Source organism: Pelobates fuscus, chromosome 9 (assembly GCF_036172605.1).
Source record: "Pelobates fuscus isolate aPelFus1 chromosome 9, aPelFus1.pri, whole genome shotgun sequence".
Taxonomy (NCBI): Eukaryota; Metazoa; Chordata; class Amphibia; order Anura; family Pelobatidae; genus Pelobates; species Pelobates fuscus.
The window spans coordinates 13,062,039-13,082,226 of NC_086325.1; the positions used below are offsets into that span (position 1 = coordinate 13,062,039).

At 46.2% G+C, this 20,188-nt stretch overlaps 1 protein-coding gene across 6 annotated transcripts; it reads right to left on the bottom strand.

Moving 5' to 3' along the window:
• Positions 1–2,417: 2,417 nt before the first annotated feature.
• Positions 2,418–19,605, bottom strand: SAMD4B (sterile alpha motif domain containing 4B). Of its 6 annotated transcripts, none has more exons than XM_063431216.1 (13): positions 19,554–19,605; positions 12,593–12,935; positions 11,891–12,253; positions 9,395–9,634; positions 9,166–9,275; positions 7,798–7,884; positions 7,246–7,543; positions 6,919–7,004; positions 5,997–6,121; positions 5,229–5,427; positions 5,013–5,139; positions 4,335–4,418; positions 2,418–3,443 (listed from the first exon to the last, which is right to left on the bottom strand). In XM_063431216.1, exons 2-13 carry the CDS (start codon positions 12,786–12,788, stop codon positions 3,415–3,417), a joined length of 1,944 nt encoding a protein of 647 aa, XP_063287286.1. In that variant the 5' UTR covers positions 12,789–12,935; positions 19,554–19,605; the 3' UTR covers positions 2,418–3,414. The 6 variants fall into 6 exon arrangements, with proteins under 6 accessions (XP_063287286.1, XP_063287284.1, XP_063287280.1 ...); XM_063431214.1 differs by having other exon boundaries at positions 6,021–6,121; positions 11,783–12,253; positions 19,554–19,604; XM_063431210.1 differs by having other exon boundaries at positions 11,783–12,253; positions 19,554–19,604.
• Positions 19,606–20,188: the final 583 nt, after the last annotated feature.

Sequence of the window (20,188 nt, forward strand, 5' to 3'; positions counted from 1 at the left end):
CTGTCTGTATTTTTTTTGCCCTTAAAGGGTTAAATTTGTTTTAAAAATCTGTGTCTTGGTCTGTTTTGGTCAGTTTCCTTCCCCCAAATCTCCATTAGATTTTTGTGACAGGAGTTAGTTTATTGCTGTTTAGTCTGTTTTAGTAAAATAAATTTATTTTTGTGTGTTTGTAATTTGTTTTAGCCGTGTGTATGTATAACTTGCAGGAGGCATATGCCTTCTTGGCATCCGATTTTGACCCAGGTCAGTTTTCTGACACGTCTAGTCAAGACGACATGTCATCTGTGTGTGAGCCGGCTGAAGAGAGAAGCTGTGCATCCTCTGCTATGCCGAATGTGGAGGAGGAGGACTGGGTACCTCCACAGTTAGCCGAGCCCAACGTCCCCCCTTTTAGTGCCAACACAGGCATTAATGATAATGTGGATGGCTTCTCCCCAATGCAGTATGTAGAACTACTTTTAGGGGATACCATCTGGGAGGAGATTGCTTCCCAGACTAACTTGTATGCTACCCAATTTATTGATAACAATCCAGGTAGCTATACAGTCGGAGAGCATGACTGGCATCCCACAGATGTCCCAGAGCTTAAAAAATTCTGGGCTCTTACAATGCTCATGGGGATTATAAAGAAGCCATCGATTCACTCATACTGGAGCACCAGCCTAATAATGTCGAGTCCAGTATTCTCCCAAACCATGCCTAGAGCCAGATACGAGTTACTGCTGAGATTTTTACATTTCAGTGACAATACCCTCTGTCCCCCTAGAGATCACCCCCAATACGATAGGCTTTATAAAATGCACCCACTGCTAGATCATTTTCAGGACAAATTTTCGGATGTTTATACCCCCCAACAAAATGTATCCATAGATGAATCTCTAATGAAATACAAAGGGAGATTAGGGTTCAGACAATACATCCCCTCAAAGCGCTCTAGGTATGGCATAAAACTGTACAAACTGTGTGAGAGCGAAAGCGGATACACATTTGCCTTTAGTGTATATGAGGGGAAAGATGGTCAACTGGACCCTCCTGGCTGTCCTGACTCCCTGGGGACAAGTGGGGAACTTGTATGGGACCTACTAAACCCCTTGTTTAATAAAAGGTTACCACCTTTATGTGGATAATTTTTATAGTAGTGCCCGTCTGTTTAAAACACTATGGTTTACAGACACTGGCCTGCGGCACTGCCAGAAAAAATTCCAAAGACTTTCCACGATCTCTCATAGATGCAAAATAAAAAAAAAAGGCGAATGTAAAGCACTTCGCAAAGCTGAAGTGCTTGCACTAAAATTTAGGGACAGGAAGGATGTCAACATGCTAACCACCATCCATGACGAACGCATGTCAGACGTCTCTGTCCGGGGCAGAGTAGAGTCCAAACCGGTTTGCATCAGGGTGTATAATAAGTACATGGGGGGTGTTGATTTGGCTGATCAGCTGATGCAGCCATATCTTATTTTACGAAAAACTAAAGCATGGTATAAAAAGGTGGCTGATGCAAATAGCAACCCACAACTCATTTTTGCTTTTTAAAAAAATAAATAAATAATTCAGGGAAAACCACCTTTCTCCAATTTCAGCTGAAAATAATTTCTGTAACAATTTATGTAGATGGTCAAGTTCCAACAACGGTGCAAGCGGAGTCCAGACATTTTATTTTTAAGTTACCGCCAACTGCTAGAAACAAAGAGGGTGTCACTTATACTATCTCCCATTGGACTAACGCTAGAGTAACTTTGTCGTGCGATTCCTAAACTTTGTGTTGTCTACTTTTAGGAGGTTACAACTCCTCTTCAACCTTCCCGGTCCGCGCATACAAGTCGGTATCTACTAACACGTTGGCACGATGGACTAGCTGACTTTTGCGGGTGTTGATAATTCCTTGGGAGCATATTCTGTGTAAGAAGCTGTGACCTCGCAAGATGACGCAGGTGCATCTTAGTCTGGTATTTTAGGCTTGGTGATTTGAACTAGAGAATATACATTTTATTTTTGACTCCTCTTTACTTTTTTCCTAGTAGACAGCCACTAAACATTACAATTTTCTAAAATCACCCAGATGAGATGAAGTGGTCTGTGTACCTATATAATGTTCCGTTAAAGAATACCTGTCATAACTATAACTGCAGCACTATGTGATAACCTCGCACTTTAAACTAATATTTTCACGTGTGACAGAAGGGCTTTTAGAACAATCCTGCATCTGGTTAAAGAGAGCTAAGAATGTCAAGCAGAGAGTACTGAATCCAGTAACAGAGTAGAGTGTGCCCACTATCACCAATATAAACTGTTACACCACACAGTGCTACCATGCAGCCATTCCCCCAAAATCCACCCAAATCACAAGGAAGGACACGGATAATCACACAAAGAATGCTAGTAATTTTAGATTTTCTTTTAATAATTTTGTACTCATGGTTACCAGCCATAGTCATAACAAAAGTTATCCATAATAAAATGTATCTAAAATAACATTTCTGTTTACTATCTGAAAAGGAGACGTGTTTCTATGTTAGAAATAAATAGCGCTATTCTGGAAAGAATTTGGAGGAGGTCACAGACGATCTTGGTAGGCACTGCCTAGCTCTCAACCGCCACGCACTGCGTGTGGCACAGGGGCAGCTCCTTATCCAATGCCAGAGGAGGCAAGGAGTTAAAAGATGGCGAATAGAGAGAAATCTATTAAACGTCCATACGGAGTATATCCTGCCATTCTCCTAGAGGAAATATTGTTCGTTCTGATCACGAAACCAGAGGGTGACTACTGCCCCCGGCCCTGGATGGGTTCAGCACATCCTCCATACTTTAGTCATTGCTTTCTTTTCTGTATCTTCAGATGTCTTCCTCCCAGCAAGACGCTCTCCCGGAAATGCAGGAACGTCTAATGGATTAGGGTGCCTCCCCAAGTGACCTCCCCTCCTGCCCTTGCCTGTATACAGGGACACTGGAGCACTGTATAGACAGCTAATCCCTTGTACCTGTGTCTTTCATCCTTCTAAGATTTGTAGTGGAATTCTCTTTAGTGTGCGAAAAACCTAGATTCCATTTTGTGAGCACCTGGCTCCACAATGTTTCGCAAAATAATTCTTCCATTCCTATCATGCCTCCTGACAGCACAATTACCTTCTTGTCACCACTAATGTGACCACACCAGGCTAAGGCGTGCGCAGGGGCCACGTAAACGTGCCTTGGTAACCATGTACAGACAGAACAGGCTCCTTCCCAATGCTTAGCGATGCTTTCTTTGCATTTGGATATTAAACCAAAGTTAAAAGTTATGATAGCTTAAACCAGTAATTAGAACGCAGCAGGTGGATGATGTAGTGATGGCCTTGTGGTGAGTGTGGAGCCTCTAGCACGCAGAGGACGTGGGGATAGGATAAATAAGAGTTTGGGGTGAGGAAGTTGCAGTCAGATCGTTGAGGTCTTGTCTGTTCCCTCTGTGGAAAAAAAAAAAAAAAAAAAGGAAGAGTTAGAAGCTCATCTGGAAACCTTTTTGAACACAATGAAGGCAAACTAAAAATCACCATCATTTATCCTCCATGAAACACCAAAACACAACAGTCTTCACCCATGTTTACACTTCCTTTGAACAAAATTAAACAAGGATATTAAAAATTATTCTGGGAAAGACAACGCACATCCCTATATTAGGGCTTACAATTGTGTAGTCCTATACTACTAGCCTCACACAACTGCAAGCCACAGTATACCCTTCAGATGCAAACCCATATTCACCTAAGATCAATCTCCTATACACAAAGTGGGGAGTGGAAAGTTTGAGCCCTGTCTATAAACACATCAGCACAAAAAAAAAAAAAAAAACCTCAGTGAAAGGATAATTCAATTAACCAAAAATATAACTTTTAGTGAGGTCAGGCCAACCTCATTATTGGTAGATAGGAGTTAATTGAAGCAGCATAAAAATGTGTTCTTAACTTGCTTAATATTGTTTAGATACCCCCCCATATTTCGAATAAGCTTTTTCACTGGTCTGATTTAGATCATCAATATTGGAACAATATTAGGCAGCATTTACACAGCTGAGGCTGCAATGGTTCAGATGGTTAGTGTGAATAAGGCAGGCACAAAAAGCTGCATTGGAAAAATTGGCATGCTGGGAAAGATGTCATATTTCTCATGTTTTGTATAGAGTCTGAGGACATCTTGTGGCTATTTGGCATCACTGAACATTAGTTGACAATGTCACAGGATGTCAATATCCCTTATTTTAAACTAGGCAATGTGAAGGTGCCCTAGTAGGACATAGCTAATCTTACCAACCAGCACATGCAGTTTAACATTAACAAAGATCACATGAGCGGTCTCACCCTCGAGTGCATGCTCTGTCATACTGAGGCACAATGACTCCAGCCGCGGATTAATCTCAAGATCAGCCCCCGGGCCCTGGCAATCTGTATGGTGAGGAAAGAACAGTGAGCATGTTACTGAACGCTAGGAGGTCACATACAATTACCAGTGTCAGAATTTACACAAACTACTTTTTAAAGTGAAAGGGACCGCACTAGTCTCCTGTGAAAACTACTGGTTCTTAGCTGAATAGGACCAGGCACAGACTTTTCACAAAATATCCAAATATTAATTCAAATTACAAACGCAGGGTAAAGGAAGCTCCCATTTTACCTTCTTATTGGCACAACGTCAGAGTGAACCCGCTTAGGGACAGGAGGCCAATTTAATTGCCTGTATCTTCTCAAACAGTAAGGCTACACCCGGTCCATTGGAGCTTTATTAATATATGGAGGATGAAGGGAGGGCAGTAAACATTACAACAGACGAGACACTGGCAGGTGCCAAGAGAGCTTTTACCAGCAAACATATGATCTATGAGTATGGTATAGCACAATACAAAAAGGGGAAAGAGTTTAACTAGTGAAGCTATTGTGTATAATCTGCTGTAACCCCAACAGCAAGCAAAATATGGCAATCCAAAGTATTCATCCACAATGCACAGCTTAGTTACAAAGGTCCACTAGGGCAGCTCTTACCAGGAGGGAACTTGAGAATGCTGTGCGGTGAGCTATGCAGAGGCAGGGAGTGTGTGCGCTGCACAGAGCTATGACTCTGACAAGGCATGCTGTTACTGCCCCCAGGATTAGCAAACCAGAGACTCTGCTGGGGAAAAAAAAAAAGAAAATCATCAAGTGAAAAAGTAGACTACTCAGTTCCTCAACTCTATAACCAAATCACCATCTCATTCTCACCTGACGACCCTGGCTGCCAGAACTAGGACTGGTAAGTGTATGCCGGGGAGAGACGCCACCAATGGACCCAGGACTCATTACACCAATCCGAGGGGATGGAACAGCTCGGGGGGGCAATTGAAATGGTCGCTGGCCTCTCCGTGCCAAGGAGGTCCCCACAGATCCAGCTATGGGGAGGGAGTTTGAAGCAAAGGCCCAGCTAAGAAAAAGAGAAGAATCAGTAATTGTATGGTGGCTGCACACATGCATACTGCTACAAACTTCACCAACTGTACACAGGAATATGCATTTTCCACAGACAACCCAGATTAAAATCCAAGCTGGGAGATCTAAGTTTCCGGTGTTAGATAAGACCAGCCAGACAGCTGGCCATGGCACTAATCAGGAAGGCTGTGCATTGCATAGTTCTGAGTGCAGTGTCCTAGAATACCCTAATTTCTCGACCCCAAAGTTAAAAAAAAAAATAAAAAAAAAAAAGACATGCATCAGCACACTACACGTCAAGGAGAGCTCTGCAGCTGGACACACAGTCTGCTCACAACAAAGACTGTCAAAGCACTGCATGCGTGCACATAGCAGGCACTCTTAACTCGCACCATGCGGTCAGCAACTCTCACACACACACACACACACACACACACACACACACACACACACACACACACACAAAGCCCATCGGCACTAGTCCAACCCTCCCACCTTCCCCCCACTTCTCTGCCACAAACACACAACCCACCTATACCTTGTAATCCCCCACACACAGCCCACCTGCACCCCTTCTGTTGTCTGTACCCCTGCATTTCCAGCAGCGCCTTGCGGGGAAATGTCCGGAACAATTTTAACACTTGCTGTTTCCAGGAAAGCAACCTCTTCTTCTGAGTCTCCGTGAAAGCCTAATGAGGACAAAACAACATGAGATAATAGGACTCTTCTGATGAAAAATACTGGCATTGCGGGCAGCAGTCGTGTAAATAGAATTTATAAATCTACTTTTATAACAACTAAACGAATATGCTTAATAAGAGAGGAACAGTAATAGTGGCTCCCTGTATGGAAGGATATTTGACAGGTTGTTAAGGTATTCTGCAAGGATGATAAACAGATAACTAGTTAACTAGTATGGTCTCATTCCCGATATGTACAGATGACGTCAATCGATTTAGATTTTCAAAAAACACCCACTATTAAAGAATTGTTCCTTACATTGAATTTTTTTAAAATATATTTTAACACACATTTATTTATATTTTGAGGTAAGATTAGTTTTGAGAGGCTGGGAGTTATGGGTGCAGTTCCCCTTGAAAACTGAATTGAAAGAAGGGAACAGGGTTGCTATTCGGATGTCGGCTGATTAGGCTATTAGCCAAGTTGCATGGTGATTCAGTCGATTTCTCACAACAGAACTACAATGCATCAAATAGAAGTGCAAATTCAGATGAAAGGCCCAATGGGCAACCACATTCCAACAGCATTGGGCTGACAGATGTTTAGAGAAGAGGCCACTCATGGTCACATACGTACCTGTTAAATATCTGTCATTTTATATTTCCATATTGTAAAATACCACAAAAGTTAGTATTTATGTGTTGATATTCACAAAACTAGAGATTGATTGCAATGAGAACAAATATGCTTAAAACTAAAAGTGCTCATTAGGCCAATATTGAAAATTCTACATTTTTAGGATTACCTCATGTGTCAGGCACTTCTCCAGAAGCTGCAGGTAACATGTTATATTCTCCTCGTCGGGCCTGGACACCAGGAGCTGAGTGCATACTGTAAGGCAGACAGGGAAGAGGAACATCAGACAGAGGTTTACAAACTAGTGTGCAATCACAGAATAGTTAACATCAGAGTAAAAATGCCAGAGGAAGCACACTCCTACCCATGGTGGAGGGGGGGGGGAGGTGAGAGGAAGAGGAAGGAGGGGGTCTGCTGGAACAGCATTTAAAAAAAAAAAAAAAAAAAAAAAAAAATCAAACCGGCAGTATACAAAACTAATTTCAGATGACCGCACCTTTCCCCAACACCCTGGTGAGCTGTCCAGGAATATCTCCCTCTGCAATAGGTGGCACGGCTGTTTCAACATCACAGGCAGAGCTATTCTGTTGTTGAAACCCATCAGCAGGAAGTCCTGGAGGCGGCTCATTCTCATCCGAGGCTTTGCTGGCTGGGTCCCGAACAGTCCTGTCTGTAGGAGGCTGATCACTGCCAACACCCTCCGTCGGGTTGGGGCAGTAATATTTAATGGGTGTGATGATTATTTGCTGCAATTCTTGTAAAGCATTGCGTACGTTGCCTCCCTCCAGTATATCCTAAATCCAGAAAAGAATGGTGTTGTGTGGATGGTCATACTATGCAAGTTTCATCAAGTTCACAGTGAAGCTTAGTCGTTAAACTAGGATCAGTTAAGGAGGGCATTTTGAGATCAGTAAATAAAAATGCATCAGCTAGCTGACAAACCTCTCCTTACACCCAGTATGATTCCCACGCCTGCACTCACCAGGAAGTTTCACTGAAAGCAGCGGGTCCTATACTCTAACGAACTGGTCAGCAAACGCCATCTTACCTTCTCCAGAGACTTGAGGACACTCTGCCTCTCGCGGAGCTTCTGTATGCTGAGCGCTATTTTATGCCGTGCGCCCTTGGTGACATTCTGTAGGACACAGACAGGTTATGAGGTTTTTATGCGATGTTCCTGGAAATGGTAGCACATTTGGTGGTAATAACACACGATTTCATCACATTGGTTCATTACTAATTATTCATAAGAGTGTCCAGTTCGCAGGGGCCATGCCTCGTTTGGTGAAGTTTAAAATGTTCAATACTTTCCCACAAGTGTCACCTCCATCCAACCAGTGTAAATGAGTAAGACAAGGGACTTGGCATCTAGGCTTGAAATAGTTGGACTACATAAATTAAAACTATGAAACGTATAAAAGACAGATTTGTGCTCCAACGGCTTATTTCCCGAAGACCTCGGAAAGCGACAGCTCTGATTAGGATGTGATGGTTGCTGGGGAAGGCCATGCCGTCACCATCTTCTACTTGGGGAGAGTCTAGATACTGGTGTTTCTAGCAGGAGCCAAGAGTACAACACAGATCTATGCAGGATCCTGCGAGATCCTTAATAAATGACGTATCACAGCAAGGGAGACACAACGCCCAATTCCCAATTGTTGCTTGGGATAGCTGCTGGCAGTTGCCAAAAGTCAATGGTGAAGCTCCAGCTTTTGTCAACATCAGACAAAGTTGTACTGCATCTTATGGGTTGCTTTAGGAATTCAAAGGAATTCTAACAGTCAGCTGCAGTATTTCCTAAGAAACAGAATAAACTATGGGGTGGGCAGGGCTTGGCCAGTATTCTAAGTGGACTCCAAAGCGCCAATGCCAATTGCCTGCACTCCCACTCAGTCCAAGTGTTCTGCAAACTCAGTACTATATTTTTCTATTTTACCTCCGGCTCAGGCTCAGAATGTACAAGACTGAGTATCTATGTAAATAGCCGTTCCAAAAAATAAAATAAATGACAAATTATTCCATTTTAACTACCTGTAATGTTTGTATTACGGGAGCCGTTCTACAAAAAGCCAATATGAAATTCTATTACAGTCTGACTAACACATTTTCCTTTTACTATTGCTTCTATGAGCAATAGCAAAAAATAACCACCCCCCCACAAATAAATAAATATATATATATTATATAGAGAGAGAGGGGTACTTGTGTATATTAATATACGTGTGTTATATCAATATTTACAGATGTATATAATGTAAAGACTGCGCATATGTGGATAAACACTCAAATTCTGACTGACATTACTTACTTAAATACACACACACACACACACACACACCATAGCTTTGCGGACATTGAGGTCAACTGACACCCTTCCTTGCTGGTAGCCTATTTAATGCTTCATTTGAGGAATTACCTGTGACTCAAGGTGCTGCTCAGTAAGGGTCATCATCTCTTCATAGCTCATCTGAGAGAAGAGCGATGCATATTTGTGCAAGCGTAAGCTCTTCAGCCACGTGGGCACATCTGGGGAGGGAGGAGATATAAATTCAACATATTAGGGCTAGATATAAAAATACTGAACAAGCACAATATAAATATAAAACATTTCCTGAGCCATAACTGCTGTACCCCCTCCCCCTCACCTTTCATGCCACTCCCATCTTCATGAAAAGTGTTGCGTCCAGAGCCAACCTCCTCTGTTTGTTCACTGCCAGACGATGCCACACTGCTCTGCGGGGAGAGCGGAGCATGCTCTGGAGTGAGGAAGACTGGCCGCCCGGGCACATCATCACCCCCAATCCAGTCACTGGGTGTCTGCGGGGAAGTGGGAATAAGGGACATGGATCGCTTCAGAGGGCTGGGGTGCATTTGGCAAGAAAGAACTGAAAGAGAGAGCACAGAGTGTCACATCTATATCAGGAGCACGCTATACCAGCACACTGTCATTTGTGGTTTAGACAGGAAGCTAGTGAAAGTAACATCTGGAGGAAAACTTCCAGGACCCATAAAGTATCCATCACACAAAGAATATCCAAAGGACAGTAAGGAACACATATACACTGGGAGTTAAACCTCTCAGATCTACCTGTACAATAACAATGCAGAGAAGCAGGTTGCATTTTGGTGAACCTTTTCACCTGTTTAATTCTATCCAGATCTCTACTTGTTCAGACAATATAAAAAATTGGGCGCCCTTGGTTAGAGGCATGGACATTGAGAGAAAGACGCAGATAGAAAATAGCGGATGTGGAAATATTCGGTAACTTGGCTAGTTAGCACAAGTTTGATGAATTACCGGTAGTGTAGTCTCTTCCTTTGTCATAGTGTGTGTGCTGGTTGCATGCAATGTGTATGCCGTGTCTGCTTATATACTGTCCGTTGGCATGTATTTTAAAGTAATGTGTAAGTCAGATTTTTATTCTCTATATACACATATGTAAATAATATAACACACACGTAATTATATGTAAAATAACTTGAAAATGTAAGTATAAATTGCTGAATTTGTTTGCTCAAACCTGGTCTTCACTAACCTACACAGTGTCATTCTGATACATACCAAACAGAAACTAAACCCACAGAGCCATTTACACACAGACTAAAATCCGACCCACACACAGTATAGCCCCATTACATATTTTAAATTACCATTAGTCTTAAAGGGATACCATAACCAACAAAACAACTTTAGCTTCATAAAGCAGTTTTGATGTATAGATCATGCCTATGCAGTCTCACTGCTCAATTGTCTGCCATTTAGGAGTTAAATCATGTTGTTTATACAGCCCTAGGCACACCTTCCTGCGCGTGACTTACACAGCCGGCCTACACACCGTGGGCAATTTGTTTTTTCCTCATATCACGGATATGAGCACTGGGCACTGGTGGTTTTAGCACCATGTTAATCACTTAATGTATATTTGATTTACTCTTTCTTTTCTATGCCTGTCTAGCTAGATTAACAGGGAGAGAGGCTTTATAAATTAAACCAGCAGTCCGAATTTGACTGTTATTATGACTGTTTACCGTCCTCAATCTCCCTTTACCTCTGTACTAGCTCCAATTGGAGCCTCTGTCTACTCTGTATCTATCATTAGTATTTTTTTGTAAGAGGTATTTATGGTTGTGATTTGGGGACCTATAATCCTTTTTGTATAGGATTTACAGGGAGAGAGGTTGTTTAAATTTAAAACTAGCAGTCCGAATTTGACTGCTATTAACACTGCATACCCTCCTCAATCTCCCTTCACCCCTGTACTAGCCTCATTTGGAGCCTCTGTTTACCCTGTATCTACTACTATCTCTATAGGAGGTATTTATGGTCGGGACTTGGGGATTTTTTCTCATCTCCTTATAGTGCACTATATTAAAGCTGATAATTAGGGGTGAGTTGCTGTTGCCATTTGGCTCATTATATCCCTACCTATACATATCCTTCTATTGACAGGCGTGGAATCCTAGTACCACTGTATATACTTTATTTTTTGCATTTAGCAGTAACTTTTTGTATATACTTCATTTTGGTATTTAGTAGCATTTTTTCTGCTCATGGGTCTATAGTGACACCCTTAGCGGTTCACAGCTACACCTGTTACCTACAGCCAGCATTATAATCCTAGACACTGCCGCTATAGTTATTTCCAGAGATGCGGTTAGTTTCATTTGATTTCTTGAATCTGACCACATCTGTCCTTTTTGTTGTTTGATTTTAGATATTTTAGTTACCTTTACTGCACAGTCTGTTTAATCTAGAATTCATTTTTATCTCTTGCTCTGTTAAAAGCCCTGCAGGAACCTCTGTGTGTGATTAGAGTTCAATTTACCTCCCCATGGCAGTCAACTGCAGCCCTCGCCAAATTTAGGCGAATTAGACAGTCCTTCCCAACACACCCTACCCCAGCAACCTTGCCGCTTGCCTGGGGTAGGGCTTAAAATAGAAAAACTGCTCAATAGGTGCCCGAAACTGCATTTCTCTGGCGTTGGGTAATACAAACGCCACAGCCCTGCTTGTAACCAGAATCCCATCATACCTGTACTGCTCCCACTCTGGATGGCAGATGGCACAGAGCTGGAGGAATGGAAGGGCAGTAGTCCATTTTCACGGAGTGGCTTGTCCTGCCAGCCATGCACAGCCTCACCTATGCCAGAATCTGCTGTTGTCTGCCACTCGTCTGAACCTTGCCGCATGTGTGTGTGAGGGGCATCTGCTCTGCCATGCCGGCTGTAGCCTGTGGAGAGCCGTTCCTCAAGATGGTTAAGCCACAAAGCTAAAGAGTTGCGGTCATCGAGTGTGGTAGCTGGGTGGATCAGCGCATAGGACAGCAGCTGACGACTTTCCTCTATGTACGAGTTGCTCTCTGTGGTGTACGCCAGCACCTTTTGCAGGAGTTTCATGTACTCGCATTTGGCATCAGTGTTCCGTGGCTGCAGCAGCGGAAGGTGGGTGAGGAGGAGCGAGATCACAGTCTCTTTTGACTCCTGATGCCACTGGCTAATGAGTGCTGAAAAGATGGTTAGGACACAAGGTGTTACTATATATCTAAAGGTATGCTGAAAATCAGGTTGCCAATGGAACAAGCGATAGACAGCAGGCGCACGGAGCATCCAATGGAACAAGCGACAGACAGCAGGCGCACGGAGCATCCAATGGAACAAGCGACAGACAGCAGGCGCGCAGAGTAACGAGAGAGACAGACAGCAGGCGCGCAGAGTAACGAGAGAGACAGACAGCAGGCGCGCAGAGTAACGAGAGAGACAGACAGCAGGCGCGCAGAGTAATGAGAGAGGCAGAGCGACAAACAGTAGGTGCATATAGTGAAAGCACCGACCCCTTTACCCACCTGCACTGTTGGCTTCATTCTCGAGCATATGTATCTCGGTGCAGTCTGATAAAGAGTGCTCCAGGCACAGCTGCAAGAAACGCGCTTGGGTTCTTGAGATCCTTTTCAGGAGAGAGAGAAGGGCCACGGTTTGCTCACACTCATTCCAGCCCTTGAACCAGTCAGACAGTGTGCTCACCTGGTCCCGGAATTTCATGATTCTTGTAGGGAGGGAGTAAATGCTATACTGCTGTGCACCCGGAGACGAGAACTCCTATCACATGGTGTAAAATCCAGCGTAAAGGAACCGTGCTGCTACAGATATCAACTTCCAACCAATGTCGAGAAAGTCTTCACAATATACCTGTAAAAACATCAGACTGTTGAACAACTCCTTCAAACAAAACTTCCTCATATAATTCAAGACAGAATAGAAAGGAGAGGCATAAACAGGAGCGTTGATATTTAGGAATTTGTGCATGTGTGGCTATTTGTTTCTTTGATACCGGTTACTGATGTGTGTGGTTAATTAGAAGAACCAGAGGCTAGTTCTGCAAGCACTCAAGCTTACTCTGCAAGGCAAGCACACAGAGGAGCCTCCAATAGTGAATTGCCAATATAAGAAAGGTATTTAAAACCATAAAAAGCACTCCGTCATGCAGGACAAAGCACCGATCTACTTGTACTATTGCCTTGAGTGTCCCTGCACCAGTAGATTAGCTTCCAATAAATACTCCCACTGTCAGTCTATCACAGTGCTCATTGCTGGTATGAATTGGTATAACCAGTAGAAAGTGTGTAGTCTCTGCCTTAAAAGAGAGGCAGAGCTATGGGAAGCCAGGGGACCTCGTTAAGTGTTAAACTGCTCAAAAATGATTACTAAATGGAGGGACAGTGCCAGGCATCATAACCATGAACATGAAGTTATTATAGTTCCTACAGTGTTCCTTTGCGGACAGTTAGATGAGAAGAAAAGAGATTGTTTACCATAAAGAGTATCTGTCATCAAAAATGAAATGGGTGCTACCCTAAAGAAGCACTCCATTCAGTGTTTAAGTGCAAATATGTAAAAGGATGCACACCACAAACAGATTGTCAAGTACAAAAGTCAATCTTTATTATTTAAAGAGACAGCATATATGGAAAACAACCATTATGACCTTCAATGCAATAAAAGAGATCAAGGCTAAATCAAAAATAGAATACTGATAACTTACATAAAGCCTGGACATGTGTCAAAAGCAACCCCCAAAGTTTCAGCACTAGCAAACGTGCCTTTCTCAAGGGACGGCTTAACCACTCACCTCCCCATTCTAAAATATATACAGTTTAAAACAGCTGATGGAATCAATTTTGTCACGACATCATCATGTACAGAACCGCAAGAATAGTATGTGACAGGCATAAATATTTGCATGTATAGATAAAGCTGCTACAGTACCATACAAAAGGCGAAAATCTCCCATAGTACACGCAGATGCTCCAGCGAGATTAGAAATTCAGATATCCCGCTAGAATAACCTACAGGAACTCTCTAAGAATGTGCAACGTCCGAAAAAAGCGCTCCAAGTGCCATTTAAACGGAGAGGAGCCTTAAGATTCACGCTCTCACCCTCTAAAGGTAGCAAGTAGATCATATCTAGATCATATTCCAGCGATCTTTGTGAATGTTAAGTGTCATTTAACTCTGTTGTTTAAGAGCAGAGAAAGCCAAACTCTGGCTGGGATGTTCAGACACACCAAGTAACATACCCGCTGCACACTGGTACCATCTCAGTGCAACTTCTCTATAAACGGTACTAGAATGATTTTGCAACTTACCTGCAATATCAGACTTATCCTGCTAATTGTCTTCACTAAACTAAGCACATCTGCACTGTACCATTTGTACGGGGCTGCAGAATGTTTTGGCGCTTTATAAATAAGAATAAAATAATAATAATAATAATAAAAATAATAAGCTGACCAGACGCCCTCAGATACTGAGAGTGGCCCTGCTTAGCTTAGTGGGGCGAACCGAAATTCTCCTCCAAAAAGAATTCAGAAGAAGAGAGTGCAACTATGGGAACCCAGCAGAACCCTGAACGTGTAAGTTGTCAATCTGTTCTAAAACAGATGCAGTGGTTATGGTGCTTGGAGTAGAAAGCTCCTTAACCCCTTAAGGACCAAACTTCTGGAATAAAAGGGAATCATGACATGTCACACATGTCATGTGTACTTAAGGGGTTAAGTAGAAAGATAGCCTCAAAAATAACCAACTGTAGAAAGATTCTTACAAGGGCCTCAATTTAATACATTGGGATAAGCTTTTCAAATTATCAATCTACAAAAATTTACATAGACTATAATGGTCCATTAAACACCAATCAATGCCCCCTTTTATTGTATACAACACACAACTGAGAAGCAGATTCCCCAGGATTCAAAAAAATATAGTCATCACAGATCTGAACATGGTGCTTAATACTTGCTGGATTAAAAGGAATTTGTTTTATACCTTACCACACATTCCTCGTCAAAGAAGAAAATTCCCCAATGAGCGTCCCCTCTGTAATGTTACAATCGCCTTAAAGGTAACCTCCACTTAAAAAATGAGAACATGAAGGCCAACAGCAGCCTTACTGAAATCATGTGATCGGACACACCACTGACCTCTATACCTTCCGAGATATCGACAGCGATTCTCACTTAGGATTGTGCTACTCAGGTGCGCACAGTGAAACATCCAAAGGTAACACACACAGAGGCACACATTCATTTACAGAGGGGAAAAGTAGATTTCCATAAGAGGATACAATAAAAGATGTAATGTGAGAATCCTGAATTAAAGAGAAGTAATAAACATAATTTGGAATGATATATGAAAACAATAAAGAGAGCATGTTGATTAATTTCAGGGATGTAATAATGGGAGGATACAGATCTCTATAGTATAGAGATATGTAGAAGCAATCAAGGGAAATATGGTGTGTAATGATTGGCAGTGATTGAGCCCCCTGGCTGCCCCCCCAGTGTGGCCCTCCCTGAGCTCTGTTACCAGCAGTCTCCCTCCTATTGGCAGTGATTGAACCCCTGGCTGCCGCCCCGGTGTGGCCCTCCCTGAGCTTGGTTACCAGCAGTCGCCCTCCTATTGGCAGTGATTGAGCCCCTGGCTGCCGCCCCGGTGTGGCCCTCCCTGAGCTCTGTTACCAGCAGTCTCCCTCCTATTGGCAGTGATTGAGCCCCCTGGCTGTCCCCCAGTGTGCCCCCCCCTGAGCTCTGTTACCAGCAGTCTCCCTCCTATTGGCAGTGATTGAGCCCCTGGCTGCCGCCCCGGTGTGGCTCTCCCTGAGCTCTGTTACCAGCAGTCTCCCACCTATTGGCAGTGATTGAGCCCCCTGGCTGCCCCCCCCAGTGTGGCCCTCCCTGAGCTCTGCTACCAGCAGTCTCCCTCCTATTGGCAGTGATTGAGCCCCCTGGCTGTCCCCCAGTGTGCCCCCCCCCCTGAGCTCTGTTACCAGCAGTCTCCCTCCTATTGGCAGTGATTGAGCCCCACTGGCTGCCGCCCGGTGTGGCCCTCCCTGAGCTCTGTTACCAGCAGTCTCCCACCTATTGGCAGTGATTGAGCCCCCTGGCTGCCCCCCCCAGTGTGGCCCTCCCTGAGCTCTGCTACCAGCAGTCTCCCTCCTATTGGCAGTGATTGAGCCCCCTGGCTGCCCCCCCAGTGTGGCCCTCCCTGAGCTCTGTTACCAGCAGTCTCCCTCCTATTGGCAGTGATTGAGCCCCCTGGCTGCCCCCCAGTGTGGCCCTCCCTGAGCTGTTACCAGCAGTCTCCCTCCTATTGGCAGTGATTGAGCCACTGGCTGCCCCCCAGTGTGGCCCTCCCTGAGCTCTGTTACCAGCAGTCTCCCTCCTATTGGCAGTGATTGAGCCCACTGGCTGCCCCCCCAGTGTGACCCTCCCTGAGCTCTGTTACCAGCAGTCTCCCTCCTATTGGCAGTGATTGAGCCCCGTGGCTGCCCACCCCCCCCCCCCCCCCCCCGGTGTGGCCCTCCCTGAGCTCTGTTACCAGCAGTCTCCCTCCTATTGGCAGTGATTGAGCCCCCTGGCTGCCCCCCGGTGTGGCCCCCCCTGAGCTCTGTTACCAGCAGTCTCCATCCTATTGGCAGTGATTGAGCCCCCTGGCTGCCCCCCCCGGTGGCCCTCCCTGAGCTCTGTTACCAGCAGTCTCCCTCCTATTGGCATTGATTGAGCCCCCTGGCTGCCCCCCCCGGTGGCCCTCCCTGAGCTCTGTTACCAGCAGTCTCCCTCCTATTGGCAGTGATTGAGCCCCCTGGCTGCCCCCCCCCCCCCCCGGTGTGGCCCTCCCTGAGCTCTGTTACCAGCAGTCTTCCTCCTATTGGCATTGATTGAGCCCCCTGGCTGCCCCCCCCGGTGGCCCTCCCTGAGCTCTGTTACCAGCAGTCTCCCTCCTATTGGCAGTGATTGAGCCCCTGGCTGCCCCCCCAGTGTGGCCCTCCCTGAGCTCTGTTACCAGCAGTCTCCCTCCTATTGGCAGTGATTGAGCCCCTGGCTGCCCCCCCAGTGTGGCCCTCCCTGAGCTCTGTTACCAGCAGTCTCCCTCCTATTGGCAGTGATTGAGCCCCTGGCTGCCCCCCCAGTGTGGCCCTCCCTGAGCTCTGTTACCAGCAGTCTCCCTCCTATTGGCAGTGATTGAGCCCCTGGCTGCCCCCCCAGTGTGGCCCTCCCTGAGCTCTGTTACCAGCAGTCTCCCTCCTATTGGCAGTGATTGAGCCCCCTGGCTGCCCCCCCAGTGTGGCCCTCCCTGAGCTGTTACCAGCAGTCTCCCTCCTATTGGCAGTGATTGAGCCCCCTGGCTGCCCCCCCAGTGTGGCCCTCCCTGAGCTCTGTTACCAGCAGTCTCCCTCCTATTGGCAGTGATTGAGCCCCTGGCTGCCCCCCCCCCCCCCCCCGGTGTGGCCCTCCCTGAGCTCTGTTACCAGCAGTCTCCCTCCTATTGGCAGTGATTGAGCCCCCTGGCTGCCCCCCAGTGTGGCTCTCCCTGAGCTCTGTTACCAGCAGTCTCCCTCCTATTGGCAGTGATTGAGCCCCTGGCTGCCCCCCGGTGTGGCTCTCCCTGAGCTCTGTTACCAGCAGTCTCCCTCCTATTGGCAGTGATTGAGCCCCCTGGCTGCCCCCCAGTGTGGCCCTCCCTGAGCTCTGTTACCAGCAGTCTCCCTCCTATTGGCAGTGATTGAGCCCCCTGGCTGCCCCCCCAGTGTGGCCCTCCCTGAGCTGTTACCAGCAGTCTCCCTCCTATTGGCAGTGATTGAGCCCCCTGGCTGCCCCCCCAGTGTGGCCCTCCCTGAGTTCTGTTACCAGCAGTCTCCCTCCTATTGGCAGTGATTGAGCCCCTGGCTGCCCCCCGGTGTGGCTCTCCCTGAGCTCTGTTACCAGCAGTCTCCCTCCTATTGGCAGTGATTGAGCCCCCTGGCTGCCCCCCCAGTGTGGCCCTCCCTGAGCTCTGTTACCAGCAGTCTCCCTCCTATTGGCAGTGATTGAGCCCCTGGCTGCCCCCCGGTGTGGCTCTCCCTGAGCTCTGTTACCAGCAGTCTCCCTCCTATTGGCAGTGATTGAGCCCCCTGGCTGCCCCCCCAGTGTGGCCCTCCCTGAGCTCTGTTACCAGCAGTCTCCCTCCTATTGGCAGTGATTGAGCCCCCTGGCTGCCCCCCCGGTGTGGCCCTCCCTGAGCTCTGTTACCAGCAGTCTCCCTCCTATTGGCAGTGATTGAGCCCCTGGCTGCCCCCCCCGGTGGCCCTCCCTGAGCTCTGTTACCAGCAGTCTCCCTCCTATTGGCAGTGATTGAGCCCCCTGGCTGCCCTCCCAGTGTGGCCCTCCCTGAGTTCTGTTACCAGCAGTCTCCCTCCTATTGGCAGTGATGGAGCCCCCTGGCTGCCCCCCAGTGTGGCCCTCCCTGAGCTCTGTTACCAGCAGGCTCCCTCCTATTGGCAGTGATTGAGCCCCTGGCTGCCCCCCCAGTGTGGCCCTCCCTGAGCTCTGTTACCAGCAGTCTCCCTCCTATTGGCAGTGATTGAGCCCCCTGGCTGTCCCCCAGTGTGCCCCCCCCCTGAGCTCTGTTACCAGCAGTCTCCCTCCTATTGGCAGTGATTGAGCCCCCTGGCTGTCCCCCAGTGTGCCCCCCCCCTGAGCTCTGTTACCAGCAGTCTCCCTCCTATTGGCAGTGATTGAGCCCCCTGGCTGCCCCCCCCGGTGTGGCCCTCCCTGAGCTCTGTTACCAGCAGTCTCCCTCCTATTGGCAGTGATTGAGCCCCCTGGCTGCCCCCCCAGTGTGGCCCTCCCTGAGCTCTGTTACCAGCAGTCTCCCTCCTATTGGCAGTGATTGAGCCCCCTGGCTGCCCCCCCAGTGTGGCCCTCCCTGAGCTCTGTTACCAGCAGTCTCCATCCTATTGGCAGTGATTGAGCCCCTGGCTGCCCCCCCAGTGTGGCCCTCCCTGAGCTCTGTTACCAGCAGTCTCCCTCCTATTGGCAGTGATTGAGCCCCCTGGCTGCCCCCCCCGGTGTGGCCCTCCCTGAGCTCTGTTACCAGCAGTCTCCCTCCTATTGGCAGTGATTGAGCCCTCTGGCTGCCCCCCCAGTGTGGCCCTCCCTGAGCTCTGTTACCAGCAGTCTCCCTCCTATTGACAGTGATTGAGCCCCCTGGATGCCCCCCCAGTGGCCCCCGGCCCCCCTCCCCGCTGGAGGAGCCCCTCGCCGTTGCTAGGGGTCACATCTGGTTGCTAGGGCCCCTCCCTGTCACTGGGCCCCTGTCCCGGTAGGTCCCGCCCCCTCGCGGGTCACAGGGGCCCCTGAGCGCTGAGGGCCCAGTGAGGGAGCCCGCGGAGCCCACCCTGCCCGCTCTCACCGCCTCCTGCACCGCCAGCACCGCCGCTCTCCCCCGGGGAGCCACACAGGCAACCACGGCCGCCAGCACGCAACCACGCACCACGTCACTGGACGTCAGTACGCACAACGTCACCGCGCACGCCAGCTCGCAACACGCCCGCTTCCGCAGATTGGCTCAGAACTCGATGGTTGGCCACGCCCAATAGGTAGTATCCGATAACTGATTGGCTGCGGAACCAATGACTGACAGGAGACAGACAATGCAGTGGGCGTGGCTTCAGAGGCTGTCAGCTTAGAGGCGGGAGTCAGGGTCTGATTCATAAAATGTCCTGGAGGTCCATAAATATCCAATAAATAATTAATAATAAATATAATAATAATAATTAATAATATAAATAACAATAGTAATAATAATATAATAATAAATATAATAATAATAAATATAATAATAATAATAATAATAATAATAATATAAATAACAATAGTAATAATAATATAATAATAAATATAATAATAATAAATATAAATATAATAATAATAATATAAATATAATAATAATAATAATAATATAATTAATAATAAATATAATAATAAATATAATAATAATAATAATAAAAAATATATAATAATAATGATAATATAATAATGATAATAATAATATAAATATAATAATAATAATAATAATAATATAAATAATAATAAATATAAGTATATAATAATAATAATATAATAATA